Source organism: Gallinula chloropus (assembly GCF_964237585.1).
Source record: "Gallinula chloropus genome assembly, chromosome: 3".
NCBI classification, from domain to species: Eukaryota; Metazoa; Chordata; class Aves; order Gruiformes; family Rallidae; genus Gallinula; species Gallinula chloropus.
In genome coordinates this window covers 21,280,935-21,301,150 of record NC_140087.1, presented here as the reverse complement: position 1 = coordinate 21,301,150, position 20,216 = coordinate 21,280,935, and the positions used below count along the sequence as shown (strand labels likewise).

Here is a 20,216-nt window from a genome sequence, read left to right as displayed (position 1 = left end):
TGACAACACAGTTAAGCTCATTTGCTTTCCAAAATATTGTTGAGGCATTTGACCAGAAAAAATGCCAAGATGGGAAGTGTCTGTGTTTGCTGCACAGTGAATGAATTAGCATGTTTATAGTTCACAGGAATACTTAATGTTACTTGAATTTTTACCCTGGAGTTTTAAGGATTAAAAATTACGCAGGAAATGGGTAGGAGAAGGAAGATATTCTGGTGTTTCCACGTTTTTATAAATAAAATCTCTGTGTTTGTTTACAGCGAATACAGGAAGACTTGAATAAGCAGTTATTTGATAACCTAGTAGGTTTTTTGAGGCGGTCTCATTTTGTGTTCCAAGAGAAGACAGCAAAATGGACTTGTCAGATGAAGTCCAGAGAAATCCCTGCTGCAGCTCTTGTCTTAGGTAATTTTTTTGAGAACTGTTTTGCTATCTACATCAGCTTAAAACTGAGAAGAGAGATCAAAGAAAAATATATTGCTGACTTCCAGCAATTACTGTGAGCAGTATCAGCTTCAGAAGTGTTAACCGTTGAGATTGGGCTGGGAGAAAGAGGCAGGATAAGACCTCTTTCCCTTTTGTCTCTAAGCATAATAGGGTATTCAGGTTAACACCTTCCCTGATGGTCTGTCTTGGGTGGCTGATAGTGATTTAGGATTTTTTCCTCATGCACTGGAGATCCTTTGAATCTGTTCCTCTTTCTGCCACCAACAGGCTTGGTGGGTTTTATGACTAAATTTCTGTGCATATATGTACTTGCAATGCATCTTTACAAGTAGGAGAGCAGTGTCCTTATATTGGAAAGGAAGCAGAGGGTGAGGATCTTAATACTGAAGTTCTGATGTCTGTCTCTTTTTTTGTCTGTCTTCCTCCCCTTTGCTTTTAGAGAGTTATAGCTGCAAGTCCTAGACCTGGTTCAAGGCAACCTGATTGCATTTTTAGTGGATCATTTTAGAGAACCTAAAATCAGGCCTGTGCTTCCAGTGTACCACATGAGCACTCACAGAGTCTGGAAGGTAGTCTGCTTTTGTACGTGGCTGTGAATTGCCATCTGGCAGGGCTTGTTCTTTTTAAGTTGACTAAGCATGTTAACGAGGGAAGTAAATACTGAGTTGTTCATATAAATTCAGACTGTAGTTCATACTAACTCGTAGTATCTTTGCAGTGATTCCCTCTTCCTTTTAATCAGCTGATATTAATGTCTGTGTCTAATCTTGTGCTAGTTTTTGATCTTTCGTCATAGATGATGTCGTACTTTTCATTCCTTCCTTGAATATTTGAAGTATCCTCTGGGTTTTGTCTGTTGTTCAGTTTATTATTCAATCACTGTGGTCACAAATTACAGGGAAAATGTCCTTAAAAATTGTCTTTCTTCTAGGTGTGAATGTTACAGATCATGACTTGACTTTTAAGAGTTTCTCGGAAGTCCTTCAGAACAACGTTACTCCTTACATAGCCTTGCTGGAAGCCAAAGGTTGCCCAGGTAAATACTGCAGTAGCCTCTTCATCCGAATGAGATATTAATTAACTAGAAATTCTAGCTTTTTCCCCCAGTGTAAGAATATTGGGATGCAGGGAACCTGAAGAAGTTCTAAAGATTTACCCGATTGCATGTTAACGTAGCAGTAATGCGTACTGTACTTTAAGAGGTACCTAGTTCTGGTTTAAGCAGTGAAGACTGAAATACTACTTAGTTGTAGCATAAATGTCAGGAGTGTGCTTGCTTAGTGTGCTGCATGTTGATATTGTAGGTTGGCTCTTGTTTTAATGGACAAGCTGTGTACGCATTCCACTTTGTAAATACAGTCACATTATTACAGTGAGGGAATGGGTAAAATAAGACTTTTTCATTCTCTTCTTTCTCCTTTTTTCTTATATTTTAAGTAAAAACATTAAGATTACTTATGGCAGCATCCCCAGGTCTATCGATTGGCTGCCTTATTTATTTTAGATTGTTTTAATAGCATGTGGCTGGAGTTCAGAAGAGGTGCAGGGCCAACAACTTAACCTGAATCATTTCTATCTAAGCACATTAACAGGATAACTTTTAGTGCATTAACAACATGCATATCATGAATGCTTTCAAGCTTTCTGGAGCATGAGGTGTGGATTCTGGAGAGAGAACACCAGTTACAAAGATGAAAAATAACAAGTGATAACTTGGGGTGATTTTTTTGAGTATGAGTTGGAGAGTTATTACCAAATAACTGAATGTCTTTACTCTTTGTCTAAAAATGTATTGTGAAGATATAAAAAATCTGATGCAGAAGCTGATGGGGCAGCTGATGAACTGCCATATAGATGTGGGCTCACTGGAAGATGGGGACTGTGTGCAGGTTTCCCAGAATAGAATACAGTGTTCAATGACTTCTCTGATCAGCTGGTATAAGAGTGTAACAAAGGTATGATTTTAATTTTTTTTTCTATCAACAGTTTATAAAAATACCTGGCTTTGAAATGCTTTCTAAAAAGAAGTGGAATAACTCAAATTTCTATGCTATGGTGAAAAAATGTCAAAGGTTAGCTTTTCATTTAATACTCATGAATAACTGAGTGATCTGAATATAAATCTGCAACATATACATATATATATATATATCAAATGTGAAGATAGCCTTTGATAGGGTATGCCTTGCAGAATTCTGAAAAACAAGCAAAGAGTGCCATTTTATCATGTTTATTTCAGAACTAGAAGCTCAGATTGCATTCAGCTACGTGCCGGATGCTTTTCTCCTAGGAGTGCTGAGATGCTTTGTTTATTATTATGGTGGGTGGCCAGCAGGGACAGGGAGGTGATGGTCCCTCTCTGCACTGCCCTCGTGAAACCCCAGCTGGAGTCCTGTGTCCAGTTCTGGGGCCCCCAATACGAGAAAGATGTGGAACTGTTGGAGAGGGTTCAGAGGAGCCACAAAGATGATCAGAGGGCTGGAGCAGCTCCCCTACGAAGAGAGGCTGGGGGAGCTGGGCTTGTTCAGCCTGGAGAAGAGAAGGCTGTGCAGGGACCTCATTGCAGCCTTCCAGTACCTGAAGGGAACATACAAACTGGAAGGGAATCAACTTTTTAAAAGGGTAGACAGTGGCAGGACAAGGGGGAATGGATTAAAACTAAAGGAGGGAAGGTTTAGATTAGATATTAGGGGGAAGTTCTTTACAGAGAGAGTGGTAAGGTGCTGGACCAGGCTGTCAAAAGAGGTGGTGGATGCCCCGTCCCTGGAAGTGTTCAAGGCCAGTTTGGATGGGGCCCTGGGCAACCTTGTGTAGATCCAGGCCTGTAGCAGGGGTCTTGGAACAAAGGGATCCTTGGGGTCCCTTCCAACCCAGACCATTCTACGATTCCCCTTTGCTGTAGCTCAAGAACCTCATGGTGAGAATTGGGGAATGCATGTGATCTCTGATTTATAAGGAAATTATGGTAGCTGTTCAAAATAGAGAAGTCTTTATTTGTGAGGATGGGGAAGAAATTTCTGATTTTCTGGTCGTTCTGCTTCTACCCATCTTTACTTACCTTGTGTAGCTCCAGGCCTGGAGGTTGGTGTCCCTGCCTGTGGCAGGGGGGTTGGAGCTCAATGATACTTTGGGTCCCTTCCAACCCATGCCATTCTGTGAAAACTTGAAGAAAGTCCAGCCATCCAGGGGAAAGGCACCGTGGCAGCGCTGATGTGCCATTATGTCACCTGTGGCGCATGCTGCATTGACAAGCAGTGAGAAAATAACTTTCAGAATGCTTTCGTGTCTTTGCATTTAATAAAGTTTTAACCTTGTTTCTGCCATGAGTTTCTGATGACTTTCATCTGAGCAGTATGTTAAACAAAAGTTTAGTGTGTACATGCTCTTCGTATTACTGGGCAAAGCTATAGGAAACGGGCAACATCCATGTACCCAAATCTTTTCCCTCAACCCCAACAGAATTTTACCAGTTGTGCCCCACAGAGCTTTTTCTGGCTTTCTAGAATGTGGGGTTTTAAAATTTGCTTCTGCTTTATGCTTCCAGTAGTGCTAAAGAGAAGGAAGAACATTTGCAACTCTTGGTGCTAATAATTAATACAACTATATTTGTTAATACAATATTCAGTCATGTCTTAGTAGCATTACAATAGTGTAGATGTGATTTGGGTTTTTTATTTCCCTGTCTTCTGTTTGTTACTGCATAATGAATGGCTTTAAAGAAAACAGATTCTGAAACTTCAAGAAAGAGAACTTCCTTTTCTACACTCTGGCTATCTCCTCCAGTTGTGGTTATATTCAAAGACATGGAAAGCTTCACAACAAAAGTACTTCAAGACTTCATAGTCATCAGCAGGTAATGTGCCCTGAAGTTGAGTTCTTCACTCTTTTACCCGTTTTCTATTTGCAGCTGTTTTGAAGTGTAACAGAGGCCAGTGGAGAGTTGGCATCAAGTATTGATGCTTCTGCTTTTCAGTAGTGATTGAGAAAAAACCTGTTTGCTGGGTTTTGGTGATAAATTATCCTAAAGCTAACTTGGGACTCTGAACCAAAGTGCCTAAGGACTGGCTCGAGGTGCATGATTTAATTCTTTACATAAAAGGATTGATTGGTATTAGGTCTTGCAGGGTTTGTGATTGTGAAACTATTTTTTTAAGATGCCTATATCTTTATTCTGTAGACTTTTTAAATTGTTTTCAGAGTGTATTTTTTTTATATATGACTACTGACGTAATGCTGCTTAAAGGTCACTAGCTTGCCTGTGGGAGTATATAAAACTTACCCAGAGAATTCATCAATGTTGGCCAAGATCTGTAATGAGTAGCTGACTCTATCTACTTAGGGTGCTCCTGTGCTGCTGTCCTTCCTTAACCTGTTTTCCTTAATATAATCTCATGCATTCTAATAAAAAACCCATGCTGTTCTCCAAAAAGAGCATCTTGCACTTAGTCCTTAGGTTGAAACTACAGTTGCAGCAAATTTGGGGCTGCAGTTGTACGGTTATGTCAGCTGCAGTGTGCACATCTGACCCACCGTCTAAGCCAGGCTGGGCCATGTCACTTCCTGAGACCCTCAATAAAACTACTTCTCTACTTTGGATCTGGCAGATGGGTTCTCTGTTTGAAGAAGCAAAATCCAAAATGCACAATTTTCTGGAAATAATTAGTGTAAGGCAGGTGAAAATGAGATGTTAATTGTTTTTTTAAGTCTTGGTATTTTATTTTCCTTTTTGTGGCAGGGATAAATACCTAAACTATGAGCATGTGGAACGTAGGTGAAGTGCGGTTCAAGTCTGTCAGTTTACTACTTGCAGATGCACTTTTTTATGAACTTCTGTGTCCCTTCAGAGAAAAAAGGTTTAGATGATTCAGATGATCTTATAACTTAAGATTGTCTTGATTAAAATAAAGTAGAATATGGATAAAATAGAAGCTTAGCAGGCTTGACTAATACTTTGAAAAAATATCTGTGGGGTAATTGTAGCGATTGAGTTTATTAATAATAAGGGTGATGTGGGTAAATATGAGAAGTACTTCTGATTTGGTAATTGTAAGATTCAATTTTTCTCTGATACTCTTGGATTATCAACAGTGGACAATGATATGTGAAGTTTATTGTTCTTGTGCTTCAGTCTCTAGCAGTGAATACTGAGGAGTTAAAGAAATAATTGTGGTGAAAACAGAGGAAAGGAATAAATTGGCAATTCTAACCTAAAAGTGATCTAAGATAGCAGAATCCTCTCTTTGAAACTAATTTAAAACAAAACCAAACCCCCAAAAAGCCCCAACAAACTGAGAAATAATGATGAAATAATAGAAAATACAGTGTTTTCAGTATAGTTTGTATGCTGTTCATGAGGAGTATAGCATTCAGTCTTGGTTATCAGTTCTCAAAGCATTCCTTTTAAATAATCTGAAGAAGAACATTGAAATCCAACTTCTCCAAATTCTTTTTTTTCAGTGTAGTCAGAACATAGAACGTTAGAGGGGTTTCATATTTATTTTTAAATGATGAACTGGTATAAAATTAGTAAATAGTCTTGATACTGTTAGCTGTGTAATGTTTCTTCTTATTTTTCTCTGTTTCTTTGAAAAAATACGGTTCAGTTCAAAAATATTTTTTTGGATATATATTCAAATAAATACTCAAATATTCAAAAATATTTTGGGGAAGATAGGACCAATACAGTACTCTGTCTGGAAAGATGATTTTTGTGCTACTTTTTGAAATTTAATTTGCTTTTCTACTTTAGGGCTTCCTTTCTTTTTCATTTTACTCTGCATCAAAACTCTTTTGGTTCACTGGCAACAATTATTTTAAGTTGCCCCTTTCCACATCTGAGCTCAGTGCTGTAGTAGGAACGTAATGCATTTGTTCAATGATTTTCCATAATGTAACTATTTTCTTTTTCTCCCTTCCTCCATGATCTAGTCAGCATATCCATGAATTCCCTCTAGTATTGGTTTTTGGAATCGCTACGTCTCCAATGATTATCCACAGCTTACTGCCTTACTCTGTTTCCTCTCTGCTGTGCATAGAGCTTTTCCAGTCCCTTTCCTGTAAGGAGCACCTGTCTACTATAATTGACAAGGTAATTCCCTTAAATGGGAGGGTGGAGTGTGTGTTCAAGCACAGTGGAATGTGTTCATGAGACCTGTGGATTTGGGATATTTCTACTCAAGGCTGCAGCGTAATTTAACACTGAGAGCTTGCCTCTCTCATTGGGATGCACTCACACACCTGCTTTCATCTCTCATTTGCACTGACTCTGTGCATACGTACTTGGGCAATTACACTTGGACGTTCCCACCTCCTTGTTCAAGTAGTGCTTTAATTTGAGTTAGACTTTATTCCAGGAAAACATTGCTTTAAACCTAGAGAAACTCAGTTCAGCCTGAATTTACTGCCTGTCAGAAGTTAGTGGCATTATCCAAAGGGTCAAGCCATGTAGGTGCTGTGCCTGTGAGGTTCTTGGCACACCACTCTGTGGGGCGTTTCTGGAATTGCTGTTAACCTGTGCTGAAAGTAGCAGTATAGCTGGTTGTTGCAGCAATGTCTATTCTGTTGGTTTTAAGTTAACAAAATGATACTAAAATAGTGTTAAGCAAAACTAACTTCAAATACTGCATATTGGTGAAAGGTATTTAGAAAAAGATATTGAAATAATAAACTGAAATTCAATCTTTGTGTGCATATTCTAGTAGAAATACTGGGTTTAGAAGTTGGCAGTGTGTATACATATATACATATATATTTAGTATCTCATTTAGTTGAATGTTAATAATGCTTACCAAGAGTTGTATGAAACTGTATATATACATTTTGCTGAGTTGAATTCAGGAAATAATTTCTGCAATGGCTACTTTTCCTTTTTGTTTCCCTTAGCTGCTCCTGACAACTCAGTTTCCCTTTAAACTGGGTGAGAAAGCTCTGCAGGTTCTCATCAACATATTCTTATACCATGATTTTTCTGTCCAGAATTTTATCAAAGGATTTCAGGTAGGCAATGGTAACAAGAACTCAGCTTATCATTGTGAAAACAATGGATAGCTACTAGGTAATGTCAGATTTCTTGGGTCCTAGTCTTGCTTTCACTGAATTGGATGTGGTGCTTTTGTGCTACAAGCAGCCATGCAGGATTTACATTTACCTGCTCAGGAGACAAAGTGGAAGTCTTCAGGGTTTACAGAAATAGTCTATACAGAACATGATAATTTTATCTTTATTGGCTTGTGTAGATTTTCATATCTAGATGTATTTCTCTGTCTGAGTCTCCTTGTAGCTTTTGTAGATTGCAGGTGAGAGTTGTCTAAAGAATTTATAGTCCCTGAGATTAGTTTTAATGCAGAATTGTGAAAGCGTCACTTTCTATGAGTTAGTTAAATGTGCCCTTTTAGTGTTACATACCTTTTGAGTGTCTCACAGTCTTTGATAACTAAGATTCTGTGGTTAAAAGTGGCCAGGAGAAATATCCCAGCTGTAGTATCTTCCTGCAGACAGACCTGCTTGGCTTTCTTAGGCTTCAACTCCTATTATTTGAAAGTCATAAAGATTTAATGCTGCCTGTGGTGGGTTGACCCTGGCTGGAGGCCAGATGCTCACCACTCCACCTCCTCAGCTGAACAGGGAAGAGAAGATGTAAGAAAAGGCTCGTAGGTGGAGATAAGGGCAGGGAGATATTGTTCAGTAATTACCATCACAGGCAAAACAAACAACAACAAAAGAATCTAGCTTACTCAAAACAGAGAGGACAATGAGAAATGAACCCAAACAGCTCCCCCCACCCCTTCTTCCAGGATGTAACTTTACTCCCAAGTTCTCTTACCTCTCCATGAGCAGCACCAAGGGGACAGGGAATGGGGGTTGTGGTCAGTTCATCCCATGTTGTCTCTGCTGTTCCTTCCTCCTTAGGAGAAGGACTCCTCACATGCTTCCCCTTCTCCAGTGTGGGGTCCCTCCAAAAGGAGAGAGTCCTCCATGAACTTCTCTAACATGAGTCCTTCTCATGGGCTACAGTTCTTCATGGGCCTCTTCCAATAAGATGCAGTCCTTCAGGAACAGACTGCTCCAGCATGGGTCCCTCATGGAGTTGCAAGTCCTGCCAGCAAACCTATTTTGGCATAGATTCCTCTTTCCACAGGGCCACGGGTCCTGCCAGGAGCCTGCTCCAGCACAGGCTGCCCATGGGGTGACAACCTCCTTCAGGAGGTTCCACCTGCTGCATCATGGGGTCTCCATGGGCTGTAGGTAGAATCTCTGCTCCATCACCATCCTCCACGGGCTGCAGGGGGCAGCCTGTCTCACCATGGTCTTCTCCAGGTGCTCCAAGGGAATGTCTGTTCTGGCACAGGGGAAGCATCTCCCCCTCCTTCATGGACCTTATTGTCTGCAAAGTTTCTTGCACCTTCTCACTTCTCCTTGGCCTCAAAAAGCTGCCACTCCTATTTCTTTTTTTACCTTCTTAACTCAGTTATCCCATGACACTGCTACCATTGCTGATGGGCTCAGCCTTGGCCAATGCTGGGTCCATCTTGGATCCATCTGGCATTGACTCTGTCAGACATGGGGGAATGTCCTAGCAGTTGTCACAGGAGCCACCCCTATAGCCCCCTGCTACCAAAACCTTGCCATACAAACCCAAACCATTCCCTGTTGGCTTGGTACAAAAATGCAAGCCTGGCCCTGACAGCATAGGGCTGTGTCCTCCTGTGCTGGAAGTATTCAAGGATGAAGCAGTTTCTGATCAGATTTCCGAAGTGATCGATACAAGGGATCGTCATCGCCATGTCTAGGAGGGATGTTAACTTTTCTGACAAGAAGTCATTCCCCTCTGAAAGTTCCTGTGTTTTAAAAGTTTTTAGTGAAGAAATCTGTTTGACTGGGGTTTTGTTTCTAAGATTAAATGGTGTTGAGTACAGCCGACTGTTCTGCAGGCCCCTGGTGCTACAAATGCTTAGTGCACCTAAAATCAGTGATAAAGCATGTTTGTACATAGGAAGAGTTTAGCAGAGTAGTTTTGGGTACATGAAACAGAAATTGAAATTAGGTGATAAGTTTACTTGTGTACAGTAGCTGCTTTTCCTATCTTTAAATATACTCTTTGCTCGTAAGCGTTGGAGCTGAATGTGTAGCCTGAAGAATGCAGTAATTCACATAAGTGAATAGAAAATCTTTGCAAGCTATAGTTATTATTATGTAACGGGGGAGATGAGTTACTAAATCATTACTAAAAAGGTAATGATGTAGGTGATGATGTGATTGTGTTTAAAACTGAATAACTGGTGTCTTGTAGTGACTTAGTGATAATTTTGAACTGTAACGGGATTTTTTTTTAAAGGAATGTCTTTGCTACCATTGTAGGATATACACTGGAGTCATAAGATAGCATTAAAAGGGGGATAAAGCAGGGAGGATTAATTATGTTAATTTTGTTCTTGCTTTGTTTTTCAGCTCTGTATGGTGGAGCATTTCTGTTCCAAGCCTCTTAGCATATTGTGTTGCCAACCGGAAGAGGCTAAGAAGAGAGTAAATTCTTTATCACATGATCAGTGTGAAAATGTTCGAAAACTGCCCTCTTTTAGAAGGTAAAAAGGGAAATAAATTTTTGGACAATTTTGTGTTTAATCAGCTTTAAAGAAAGATAAAAGGAATCTCTAAATGTAGTTCTGTGAAAACTGTAGATCACTTGTGCATAAGTTTCTATAGCAAAAGTAAATTGATCTGGAAAGATCAATTTAGGGCTTTGGAGTGGCCTTTCAGTTTGCTGGATTTGACTGTCCTTTCTTGAATCTTTCCAAAAAAAAAAGAAGCCTTGTAGCAATAGACCTTTTTTTTTTTTTTTTTTTTTATCTCTGTAATCATACTTTACATTACAATTTTAGGTTCTTGTTTTTTCTTGCCATCAGGTATGTGGAATGTCAAGTATCAGAGGAACAGATCGCACTGCTGACAGAAGACAATGTGTTAAAGGTAAAATTTTGAATGACTTTGGAGAGCAAATATAACTCTCCCAATATATTAGTTTGTGGTGCATAATAAAATACAAGGCTTAGAACTGTATAGTTGTGTGTAACATCTTTCATACAGTACATACTGTGCTTTGTATTCAGTAATGGAGAATTAGGATCAGCAGGTCAAAATTCCAAATCTTTAGGGCTGCCAGGTCTGATTTTGTACAAAGCTGCAGACCTTTTCTTATGTCGATTTTTACCTATGTCTAGAAATGTAACTGCTTAAAAAGAAGGTGTCAGTGTTTGTTTATGGCGCGGTCTTTCAATGCTTACTTAGTCTGACTCTTGGAAAGTCAGTGAAGTGAATGAGAAGGTAACCTTGGAGGTTATTTCATAGGATCATAGGGGTTGGAAGGGACCTCAAGAGATCATCGGGTCCAACCCCCCTGCCAGAGCAGCTCCCCAGCTCATATTGCACAGGTCAGCATCCAGACGGGGCTGGCATATCTCCAGAGATGGAGACTCAACACCCCCTGGGCAGCCTGTCCCAGGGCTCTGTCACCCTCACTGGGGAAAAGTTCTTCCCCATGTTGGTGTGGAACTTCAGTATGCTCTAACTTGCAGCCATTGCCCCTTGTCCTGTCTCCACAGAGCACTGAAAAGGGGCTGGCCATTTCCCCCTGCATCCCATACTTCAGATATTTATGAACATTAATAAGGTCCCCCCTTAGTCTTCTTTTCTCCAGGCTGAACAGCCCCAGCTCACTCAGCCTTTCCTCATAGGGGAGATGCTCCAGACCCTTAGTCATCTTTGTAGCCTCCTCTGGACTCTCTCCAGGAGATCCCTGTCTTTTTTTATCCCAGGGAGCCCAGAACTGGACACAATACTCCATGTGGGGCCTGACCAGGGCAGAGTAGAGGGGGAGGATCACCTCCTTCGACCTGCTGGCCATGCCCTCTGTTTAGTTTTCCATACCCTCTGTTTAGTTTCTCATTGACTCAGGAGGGCAGTCTGGGTCCTGGCTAGATGCCATACAGGATTAAAATTTTGTTACTTGTTTATCTAAGGGTTTTTTCAAGTCCGACAAACGTTACTGTGAGGCCTTTAGGAATTCAGCAGCAAAGATTTGTTGGTTATTTTTACCATCTGAAGTACTCCCAATGGAAGCATTGCTCAGGGTAAAGGGTTTCTTCTAATTCTTCATCTCAAGTATAGCTAACCTTTCAGGCAAGTGGTATTGCTGGCAGTAAAGCAATTGATTTCTCCTAGCAGAGCTTCCTGGTCTGTAAGGCCTTTTCAAGTGTGAAGAACAGTGGTTAATGGCTGGAAGAGAGGTGGGTAGCAGACAAGTTGTCAAGTGTAGTGCAGTTACAGTAGTCAAGGCAAGACATGATTTATGCATGATTTTATGATGCATAGTCTTAAGCGGCAAAAATAGCTTAGGCTACTGCTGTTCCCTTGCTGTTTATTCACACCTGAGCAGATGTGCCAGCACAACCGCTTGCGTGGCTGTGCAATGAATATAATCAGAGAAACAATCCAATTAAAGCAACCTGGCAAGAAAAGACAAGACATGGGAATGTTTCGTGCTGGGTTGTTTCTGCAGGATGATTTCCCCAGTACAGTTCAACTCCACAGGTGCACTAATGCTTCTGCTGAAGCTGCGCGAGGAGGGATGGAGTGGGAATTAGCAGCCCAGAGTGTTTCAAAGGCCATGTAATAGGCTGCAACTTTGGAAGCTGAATACTTATCAGCTTAAACTTCCTATGTTTTAAACTCCATGTGTTTAGTAACATAACCCTAACTTCACAAACCTTGCCTTGTAAGTTTTGGGAAGAAGCCAGAATTTTTGTACCTGGGTGCATGTGATGCTCCTGATGAATTTTAAGACACTTGTTCTAGTGCCTACAATAGGTGTGGGACAACTACTGCATTGCTACGCTGGTAGTGTAGTCTGCTTGGGGAGAAAAAGCCCTACTGCTACATTAATGAGGTGCTGCTTATTCTGTGTGTGCTCCAAAGTTTGGAAACACTTTCAGAGTCACTGTGGTTCTATGCTGTATACTTTTACTACTCTTGTTCAGGACCAGGTAAACTTGCTATTCAAGCTCAACACCTAAACCTGCAAAAACCTTTTGTCAGCTGTAGTTTATGCTCTGTGTTGTTACCACTTTTTTGATGACCATGGGAAGAGTTCCACCTCTTTAGCATAATAAGTTTTAAAAAGCAATTTTACATCATAATTACTTACAACTGAAAGTTTTCCTGGTAAATTTCATTTCAATTATGTAAATGTGGCAATCTGTCAAACTCCTCTAAAACAGAACATGCCTTTTCACTCCATTATGTGGCAAACACTCAGTCCTACTGCATTTAGGTATATTAACTACATCCATCTTGAACTGGAAAACAAGATGAAGGAAATACAGTTGTTCTAATGCTCTGGGTTTGGGAGAATAAGATTGATGATTAGAAAGAACTTGGTTTATTCTCTCAGCTTTTTTCTTTTTTTTGTGGTGGGCATAATTTTCTTTTAATGAACCTGCTTAGAGTTAAAATTGACTTCTATCTGGAAGTCATTTAAACAGCTGTTATATCAGTGACCCTTAAATTCTAATAGATAAAAAGTCTTTTGGGAGAAATGCCTTTAATGCTTTTAATCATCTTGAACCCTTTTAACATCAGAAGGGTCTCTGCAGCACTAAGTGACTTTGTTGCTTTCAGTCTTTGCTGCATGAGACTTAAGCTTTCCACATGTCAGTATTTCCTTATATTGCCTGCAGATAAGGTTTTTCTTTTTTCTTTTTTCTTAGTCTTTTATACACGCTGTTTCAGTTTAACTTTAGAGAACTTGAGTGGCTTATTTTACTGTTACAAATGGAAAGAGAAAAATTTGCTCAGAGTTGAGCAAAATGGCAACAAAATCTGTAGAGAATCCTGTCTTTTTTTTCTACACCCTTTTTTGTCTTTGAAGACAGGTGAGAGAAGATCTTCTGATTCTCAAACATAATTGTAATGAGCCCAAAGTGCTTTAATGCAGCTAGCAGAAATTTTGAGTGCAGTTTTCTAGAAGTGTTATATATGCTTCCATGGGAGGCCTGTGATAATGATATTCTATCCAGTAAACTCAGCAGCAACAGTTAATGATTTCTTTTTCCTATTACATGATATTTTTTTTCTGCAGTTCTCAATTTGTGAATGAACAGAAGTCAAATTAGGAGCCCATAGGAGCAGCCACATCATATGTCTTTATTTTCTTTGAACTGATGGTCTTGGTTATACCTAATAAAACCAGCAACCACCCACAATATAAGAAACATTTTTTAAAATGTGTTTGTAATGTAAAAACACAAATAATAAGGATTTGAGTTAAAGTAGCTGTATAATTTCTCATTGCCAATTGATATAGCCTATAATCTTGGTTTTGCAAGATGACATACCAAATCTAAAGGCTACATAGAGTTGGAAATGGTAAAATAATAGTGCTTATCAATAACAGTTCTCCAGTGAGATGGAAGAAGGAAGTGAAGTTAATGTGCAATGTGATTGTAGTGAACTGTTGAAATAACAGCTTTTTTGCATGGAGGTCTTAAAACTGGTGATTTAAATCATACCATGCCACAATGTCAAAACTTCAGAGTAATCTTAAGTAATTGATGAGAGTTTTAAATAAATGGATGTCAGAATGACTTACAAAACAATTATTCTGTCCCTATAGAATGTTGTACAGAAGTTGCTGGAGGACTTGGATGCTTACCATGAAAATTATATTTCAGTTTTGAGATGTTTTCATGTTTTCACATCTTCTCTTCCAAAGTTTCCTTTGGGCAAGCAGGTGATGTACTGTTATTCCATTTCTGTGAAACATGGAGGGGGGTTGTTTCAAAGTACGACATTGGTATTTATGCTTTCTCTGTTTACTATTCTGCTGCTCTGCCTCCTTCTTCAAATGGAGACAGTTGCTTTCTTGCTGTGGGCAGAGGGCAACTGTGTGTAGTTTCTTTGGTGACATGGCTGATAATTTTACATTAACAGGAAGGAGTTTCTAGGAGGAGACAGATGCACCGATAAGCAAAAGATTCCGCACATTCATTGACTTTCCCACATCTGGCATTATTTGTGTGCAGATACAGCATACACTGCAGACAGTGTGTTCTTTACTACTAGTTATTAGCTTGCTACTCAAATTCAGCTGAAGAGATGGAGTTTTAGCAACACTGTGTACAGAATTAAATGACTATAAGGGAACAGTGTAATTGCTCTTAATGACCATGTTGCTCTAATGTCATTAAATTTCTTCTCCCACTAGAAAAGCAATGTATTCTATGCATGTTCCCTTGTCTGTTGGTTCTCTATGTATTCCACACTGTTGCTAGAATCTGTCCCTAACTACCAAATCAGCGTGTTTGAGAATAAAAAGGCATTTTAGCTGGGGTGTTTGATTGGAATTCCTCTCTGTTCTCTGCACTTCTCTTCATCTGAGCGTTAGTTTGAAACCTGGTACCAAGCAACACGTAGACTCCAGCAATGCTAGGAGATTAGTTCTGTAAGATGCTAAACACTGTCATTTCTTTGGCAGTCATCCTGCATCTCTGGAAAACAAGCTCCAGAGAAATTTCATGCTGCTTTAAAAAGCTTATTGTGAGAGTTATGCATTACTTTGTTTGTAAAACACTTTATCCTTTCTTCACCTGCATAACAGATCAGGGAGCTGCACTGTGCATGTTTGGAAAACCAAGTGTGGGAGACAGAGGAGTATGAGTCATCTCTTCAGCTAGCAAGGTGATTTCCTCCTTCTCCCCCCTCCCCTGTCCTTCCCCCCCTAATTTTGTTATAATACCACTAAACCCATGGAGAATATGGTCACTGATTATCTGGAACCTAAAGGTGAGGATGTTACCTGTTCGCAGCTAGTTACAGGATCATTTGCAGGTATAATTGACTGCTGTTTTCAGTTTGGTTTTCTCCTGTTTTTCCATGAAAATCAACCAGGTTCTCTAATACCTCTTATGCCCTAGGTAATTACACTGAATCTAGTGAGATTGCTTTGTGTGAATGAGAACATCAGCACACTTTTGTCTTTTAAAGTGCACTAGATACTATCAAGCTTATTGCTAGTTCTAGTTGGCCGAATTTTTAATCTCTTGTAGGAATTAGCATCTGTTCCAAGAGAATATCTGAGGTGCCTTGTTTTGTTATTTTACTGCTTTCCCCCTGCCTCCTTTGCCGAACAGTTTGTACAGGGACTGAGCTCATTGTGAGCCTACACTTGTGTCGTCTGTCAGTGTTTAAAATAGAAAATGGGCTTAGATTAATTTTCCTAATAGAAAGCCCTTCAGTTGCAGTGTTGCAGCCACAGACTCTGGAGCATGCTTTGCCATGGCAAGGGGCTGTTCCGTGATGGCTGCGTTCACCCAAACAATACGTCGGCTCTGTCGCACAAGGAGCTGATGCATCACGGTTCTTGTGGCTGCCTCTTCACCAGCCTCTCAGCTTGGGAGGTTTGAGGTGCCTGACAGTGAAATTGCATAGAAAAACTGTCAGTGCTGGATGGAGGGTAACTTTCCAGGCTCCTGTGTGCAGAGAAACATACTCTTGGAACTATACCTTTGCTGTACTGAGTGGTTCTTGTGCATCACCACTGTGCTGTGTTCTCTACCCTCATCCCTTTGAAAGGGTTACCTGCTTTATTTGTCACTTTTACAGTCTTTCATTCTTAATCCTTCTCTTGACTCCTGAATGTTTACAGCACTCAATCACCTATCAACCTTTGCCCACAAATGTGTCATTTTGCTTTCCTGCACTGCCTGTTCTGTAATCTCTAATAACTCTTGGCCATTTTTATCTCTTCTTTATCTCACCCTGTGTTTAATTTGCTTTCTTCCTGAGTTCATCTGTCTCTCCTCCAATCTCGAAATTGATGCTGCCATCAGATTCTGGCTCACTGCCCTTTTATTTTTATCTGTTCACCTCCCTTCTGCTTTTTCCTCTGGTTCTGTCTCCCACTGTTGGAGCTTCTCATAGAAAATACAGTTTTCATGGTCATTCCTTTCACAGGCAATGAAAAAAAAAATCCAGCAATTCTGTCATTGTAACAAAACGCCTTCAACACAGTTCCTCCAGATACGTGGGATTCTAGCTGTGATGATTATTTTTTAGCTTTTAGCTTTTTCTCTTTTTCACTTGTATTTAGAAAGTGAAAAATAGAGCAGCTTTTGATTTCTTGATTTGTAACAAGGTCTCTTTTGCCCTTCATGAATTATATTTGAAGGTGGGGGTTTCAGTTGTTGCATTAAATTCCTTTTGTGGTTGGTTGTTTCTCTACATCAGCCTGGCTTTTATCTCTTCTGCTAGAAGTGCTCTCCCCAAAGACGAGGTTTCAGGCTGTCTAACTTCAGCAATCTAGCTAATACTTTTTTTACTTTAGTCTAGAGTCTAAAAAATTACATGGGGAGCGTGTGTGAGCTTTCCTTCACATTGGATTAATCCAATCAGAAAAGAGGTAAGATTAGGAGATGTTGGAGTGTGTCTCACTTGATGTCTTACGGGGAGCTAACTGGCTTGGACATCTGGTCAAGATTTCAGGTGGCAAAACTTTGAGGACTGTCTGACCTCTTGTCTCCTGTCTTGATACTCTAGTTTAGTCTGCTAACTGTTGATGCAATTCATCACGTGCTGCTATCAGAGTCCTGCCCTTCTGTGACTGTTACCATTTTGCTGTTGACCAGCCTTTTAGCACTTCTTAGATGATTCCCCACTTCAGCATTCAAAAATAGTTTCTATGGACTTTACCTAGTTTCCTTTCATCTCTTCTATATCTTGTGTCTGAATCAGAGACAGATTTGTTTTTTCTCTTTGGGAGATCTGAGATATTTCTTTCTGCTTTAAGCCTGTCTTCTAACAAAATTAAAATCTGAAGCCCACTCTCTGATACCTGGTGTACCTTGCAGTAATACCAAGCCCAAAAGGTTAAAAAGGGTTCTTTACCATTTCCTGATATGTGATAACCATCCTCTTGGCTGTTCTCTGTACCCTGTAATCTCACTGTTGTCATAAGGAAGTTTTTCTAGAACCTGAAGTTCCTTTCCATTCAGAGATCTCCAGATCTGGTTATTTCCTGTCCATCTGAGGTGTTTAACTATTGCTGTGTTTTGTCTGGCCTGGAAGAAGGTTATCTTCTTTACTCATTATATTCTATAAGGCAGTTTGAGAGTGTTTTCTAACTGTTTTTTGTGGTCAAGGTCATCCTTTCTGTTGCTAAGTCCTGATGTTTTTTCTGTACAAAACAAGTGTATCTGAAGGCAACACCTGACTTGCAAAAATCAATAGCCCAAATTGGATAAACTAAAGTTTCAGATTCTAGCTTCTTGCCTTTACAAGCATTTAACATCAACTGCCAGTCAGAAGTGAGAGCTCAAACTGCAGTTGCCCCTCTAGACATCCATAAAGCTTCCCCATTCTCTTCAAAATCCTTCCTTAAACCTCCCTTACCCGATGTTTAGGTAGTTGATGTGGAGACCCACTGTCTGAAACACTGATCACCCTCAATTCATTCTTCCATTTTCTCCTGTTTCTGTGTAGCTTTGTGTTTTGTGTCTATTGAAATCCTTCAATTGTTATCACCCTAGTTTTGCATAGACAAAGCAAAAGCACAAGAATGGACTGGGAAGGGCAGTTAGAAATGTGAGATTGTTCCAGACCAGAGTGTTCAGTGATGGGAACCTCTTGCACCGCATGAAGGACGTTACATGCACACGTCATGGTACTGGCTTGATGCAGCATCTGTCATTCTGGATCTTTGCAAGGACTTGTGACATTTTTTGAATGAAGATTAAATAGTTGATTTTGTTTGAGAAACGTTCTGAATTGCAGAGAGCAGTGGGTTTTATGGATGTGTGAATGCATACTAATTTTTTTTACGATTTCATTTCCTGTTCTTGGGAATGAGGGTTTGTTTGGCTTTTTTTTTTACCTGACTCACAGTTTCAGAAATTATAACTCTGTATCCAGCAAGTGGTTTCAGGTAGAATATCAGAAAAGCTTTCATTGTCAGTTCTGCATGAAAATGTGAAGGACATCTAAGTTGGTAAGTTTCTTTCTGTGAATGACAGCAAGGAAAAAAAATGACTTTATTGCAAGATTGAATGCTTGAAATCTTGGAGGCTTTTTCTCTTTAAAAGATGGGGTTTTTTCAATTTTTCTTAAACTTTTTTCAACTAAGAACACTTGAAAGCTGTTTCATCATTCTGTGTTTCAACTTCAGCCAACAATTGTGTCTTTTAGGATGTTGAATAAGTCTGATTTGGTAACCATGCTTCAACAATGTGTGGAAATTTTTGTGTCATCTTCTGGAAATGAGTTTGATAAGACAGTAGAGGAGTTGAAGGAGTTCTTGACCCAGTTTCAGAAACTAGAAGGTGGGTGTGAGCCATCATACATTCCGTTGCAGATTATGTGAAGCCTGTTTTATAACCTGACCAATGGGTATCATTTTCAGTGGCTGATAACCTGTCATTTTATCAAACCATCAGATTTTTCAGTTGGGTTTTTTTATACATGCACAAAATTAGGAAATGTTTATATTCTTTATTGACATGTGGTTCATGCTTTTTGTAACAAGGAAGAGTGATGCAAGATAAGAAATTGGACAGATCAGCAAACATTACTCACTGGATCTGTCATATGTGTGTTCTGAGCCTTTTACCAGATGTTGCAATCATTAAAAACATTTTTAAAAATAAGAACATGTATTGAAAGACAAATAGGAGCAGAATTCCTTATCACATGGTATTTAATCCAATATATGGGTATACAAAGGGTTTTTTCCACCTACACCCTCAGTTAGATCCACATGAGAGTATGTAGATAGCACTCCCAGCACCAGCTGTCAGGGCTCTGCTGACAGGCTGTAACCTGTCAGGCCCATACATGGGATTGCTCACAGTAGAGGACGTATTTTGAAAGTTTAGTGAGGCAAATGAGCAGCAGCCTTTTGTCTTTCAGAGACAGGTTAACAGAAATATTCCTGAAATGAGAATGGGACATATTCCAGTATTTTTATGGAATAGAAATTTCATCGCTTGCCCTGAACTAGAGAGAAGCGCTCGTCTGCGATTCCCTTTTGAAGATGAAGTGGTTCTCTGGTCTGGTTTTTGCCTATTAAGTTCCTTATCAGTGTGGCTGCTACCCAGTCTTTGGGCTGGTTAGGGTTAACTGAGGCTTTTTTCAGAAGAACTGGCTCTTGCCTGTATTTGAATAGATATAATAACAGCATCTACAGGATGCCGTGGTGCAGGAAATAGGCCATCGCTTCAAAATAACTCTGTGTGTCACACTGAAGGATTTGAACCTCAGTGATGCCTAAAGGTTCTATCCTGGGCTCCATCAGAAGAGGGGTGGCCAGCAGGGACAGGGAGGTGCTTGTCCCTCTCTGCTCTGCCCTTGTGAAGCCCCAGCTGGAGTCCTGTGTCCAGGTCTGGGGCCCCCAATACAAGAAAGATGTGGAACTGTTGGAGAGGGTTCAGAGGAGCCACAAAGATGACCAGAGGGCTGAAGCAGCTCCCCTGCAAAGAGAGGCTGGGGGAGCTGGGCTTGTTCAGCCTGGAGAAGAGAAGGCTGTGCAGGGACCTCATTGCAGCCTTCCAGTACCTGAAGGGAACATACAAACAGGAGGGGAATCAACTTTTAAAAAGGGTAGACAATGGCAGGACAAGGGGGAATGGATTAAAACTAAAGGAAGGAAGGTTTAGATTAGATATTAGGGGGAATTTTTTTCCAGAGAGAGTGGTGAGGGGCTGGACCAGGCTGCCAAAAGAGGTGGT

General features: G+C 40.1%; 1 protein-coding gene across 2 annotated transcripts in view; it reads left to right on the top strand.

Annotated features, from left to right (window-relative positions):
• Positions 1 to 1,395: 1,395 nt before the first annotated feature.
• The window catches only part of ORC3 (origin recognition complex subunit 3), a 31,165-nt gene continuing 12,344 nt past the window's right edge, over positions 1,396 to 20,216 (top strand). For both annotated transcript variants that reach the window (XM_084261910.1, XM_084261911.1), the window contains exons 1-10: positions 1,396 to 1,483; positions 2,248 to 2,402; positions 4,167 to 4,300; positions 6,376 to 6,535; positions 7,330 to 7,443; positions 9,895 to 10,028; positions 10,350 to 10,413; positions 14,114 to 14,230; positions 15,098 to 15,177; positions 18,679 to 18,812. In XM_084261910.1, coding sequence (XP_084118036.1) covers positions 2,262 to 2,402; positions 4,167 to 4,300; positions 6,376 to 6,535; positions 7,330 to 7,443; positions 9,895 to 10,028; positions 10,350 to 10,413; positions 14,114 to 14,230; positions 15,098 to 15,177; positions 18,679 to 18,812 — 1,078 coding nt within the window. In that variant the 5' untranslated portion in view covers positions 1,396 to 1,483; positions 2,248 to 2,261. The remainder of the gene's footprint in view (positions 1,484 to 2,247; positions 2,403 to 4,166; positions 4,301 to 6,375; positions 6,536 to 7,329; positions 7,444 to 9,894; positions 10,029 to 10,349; positions 10,414 to 14,113; positions 14,231 to 15,097; positions 15,178 to 18,678; positions 18,813 to 20,216) is intronic.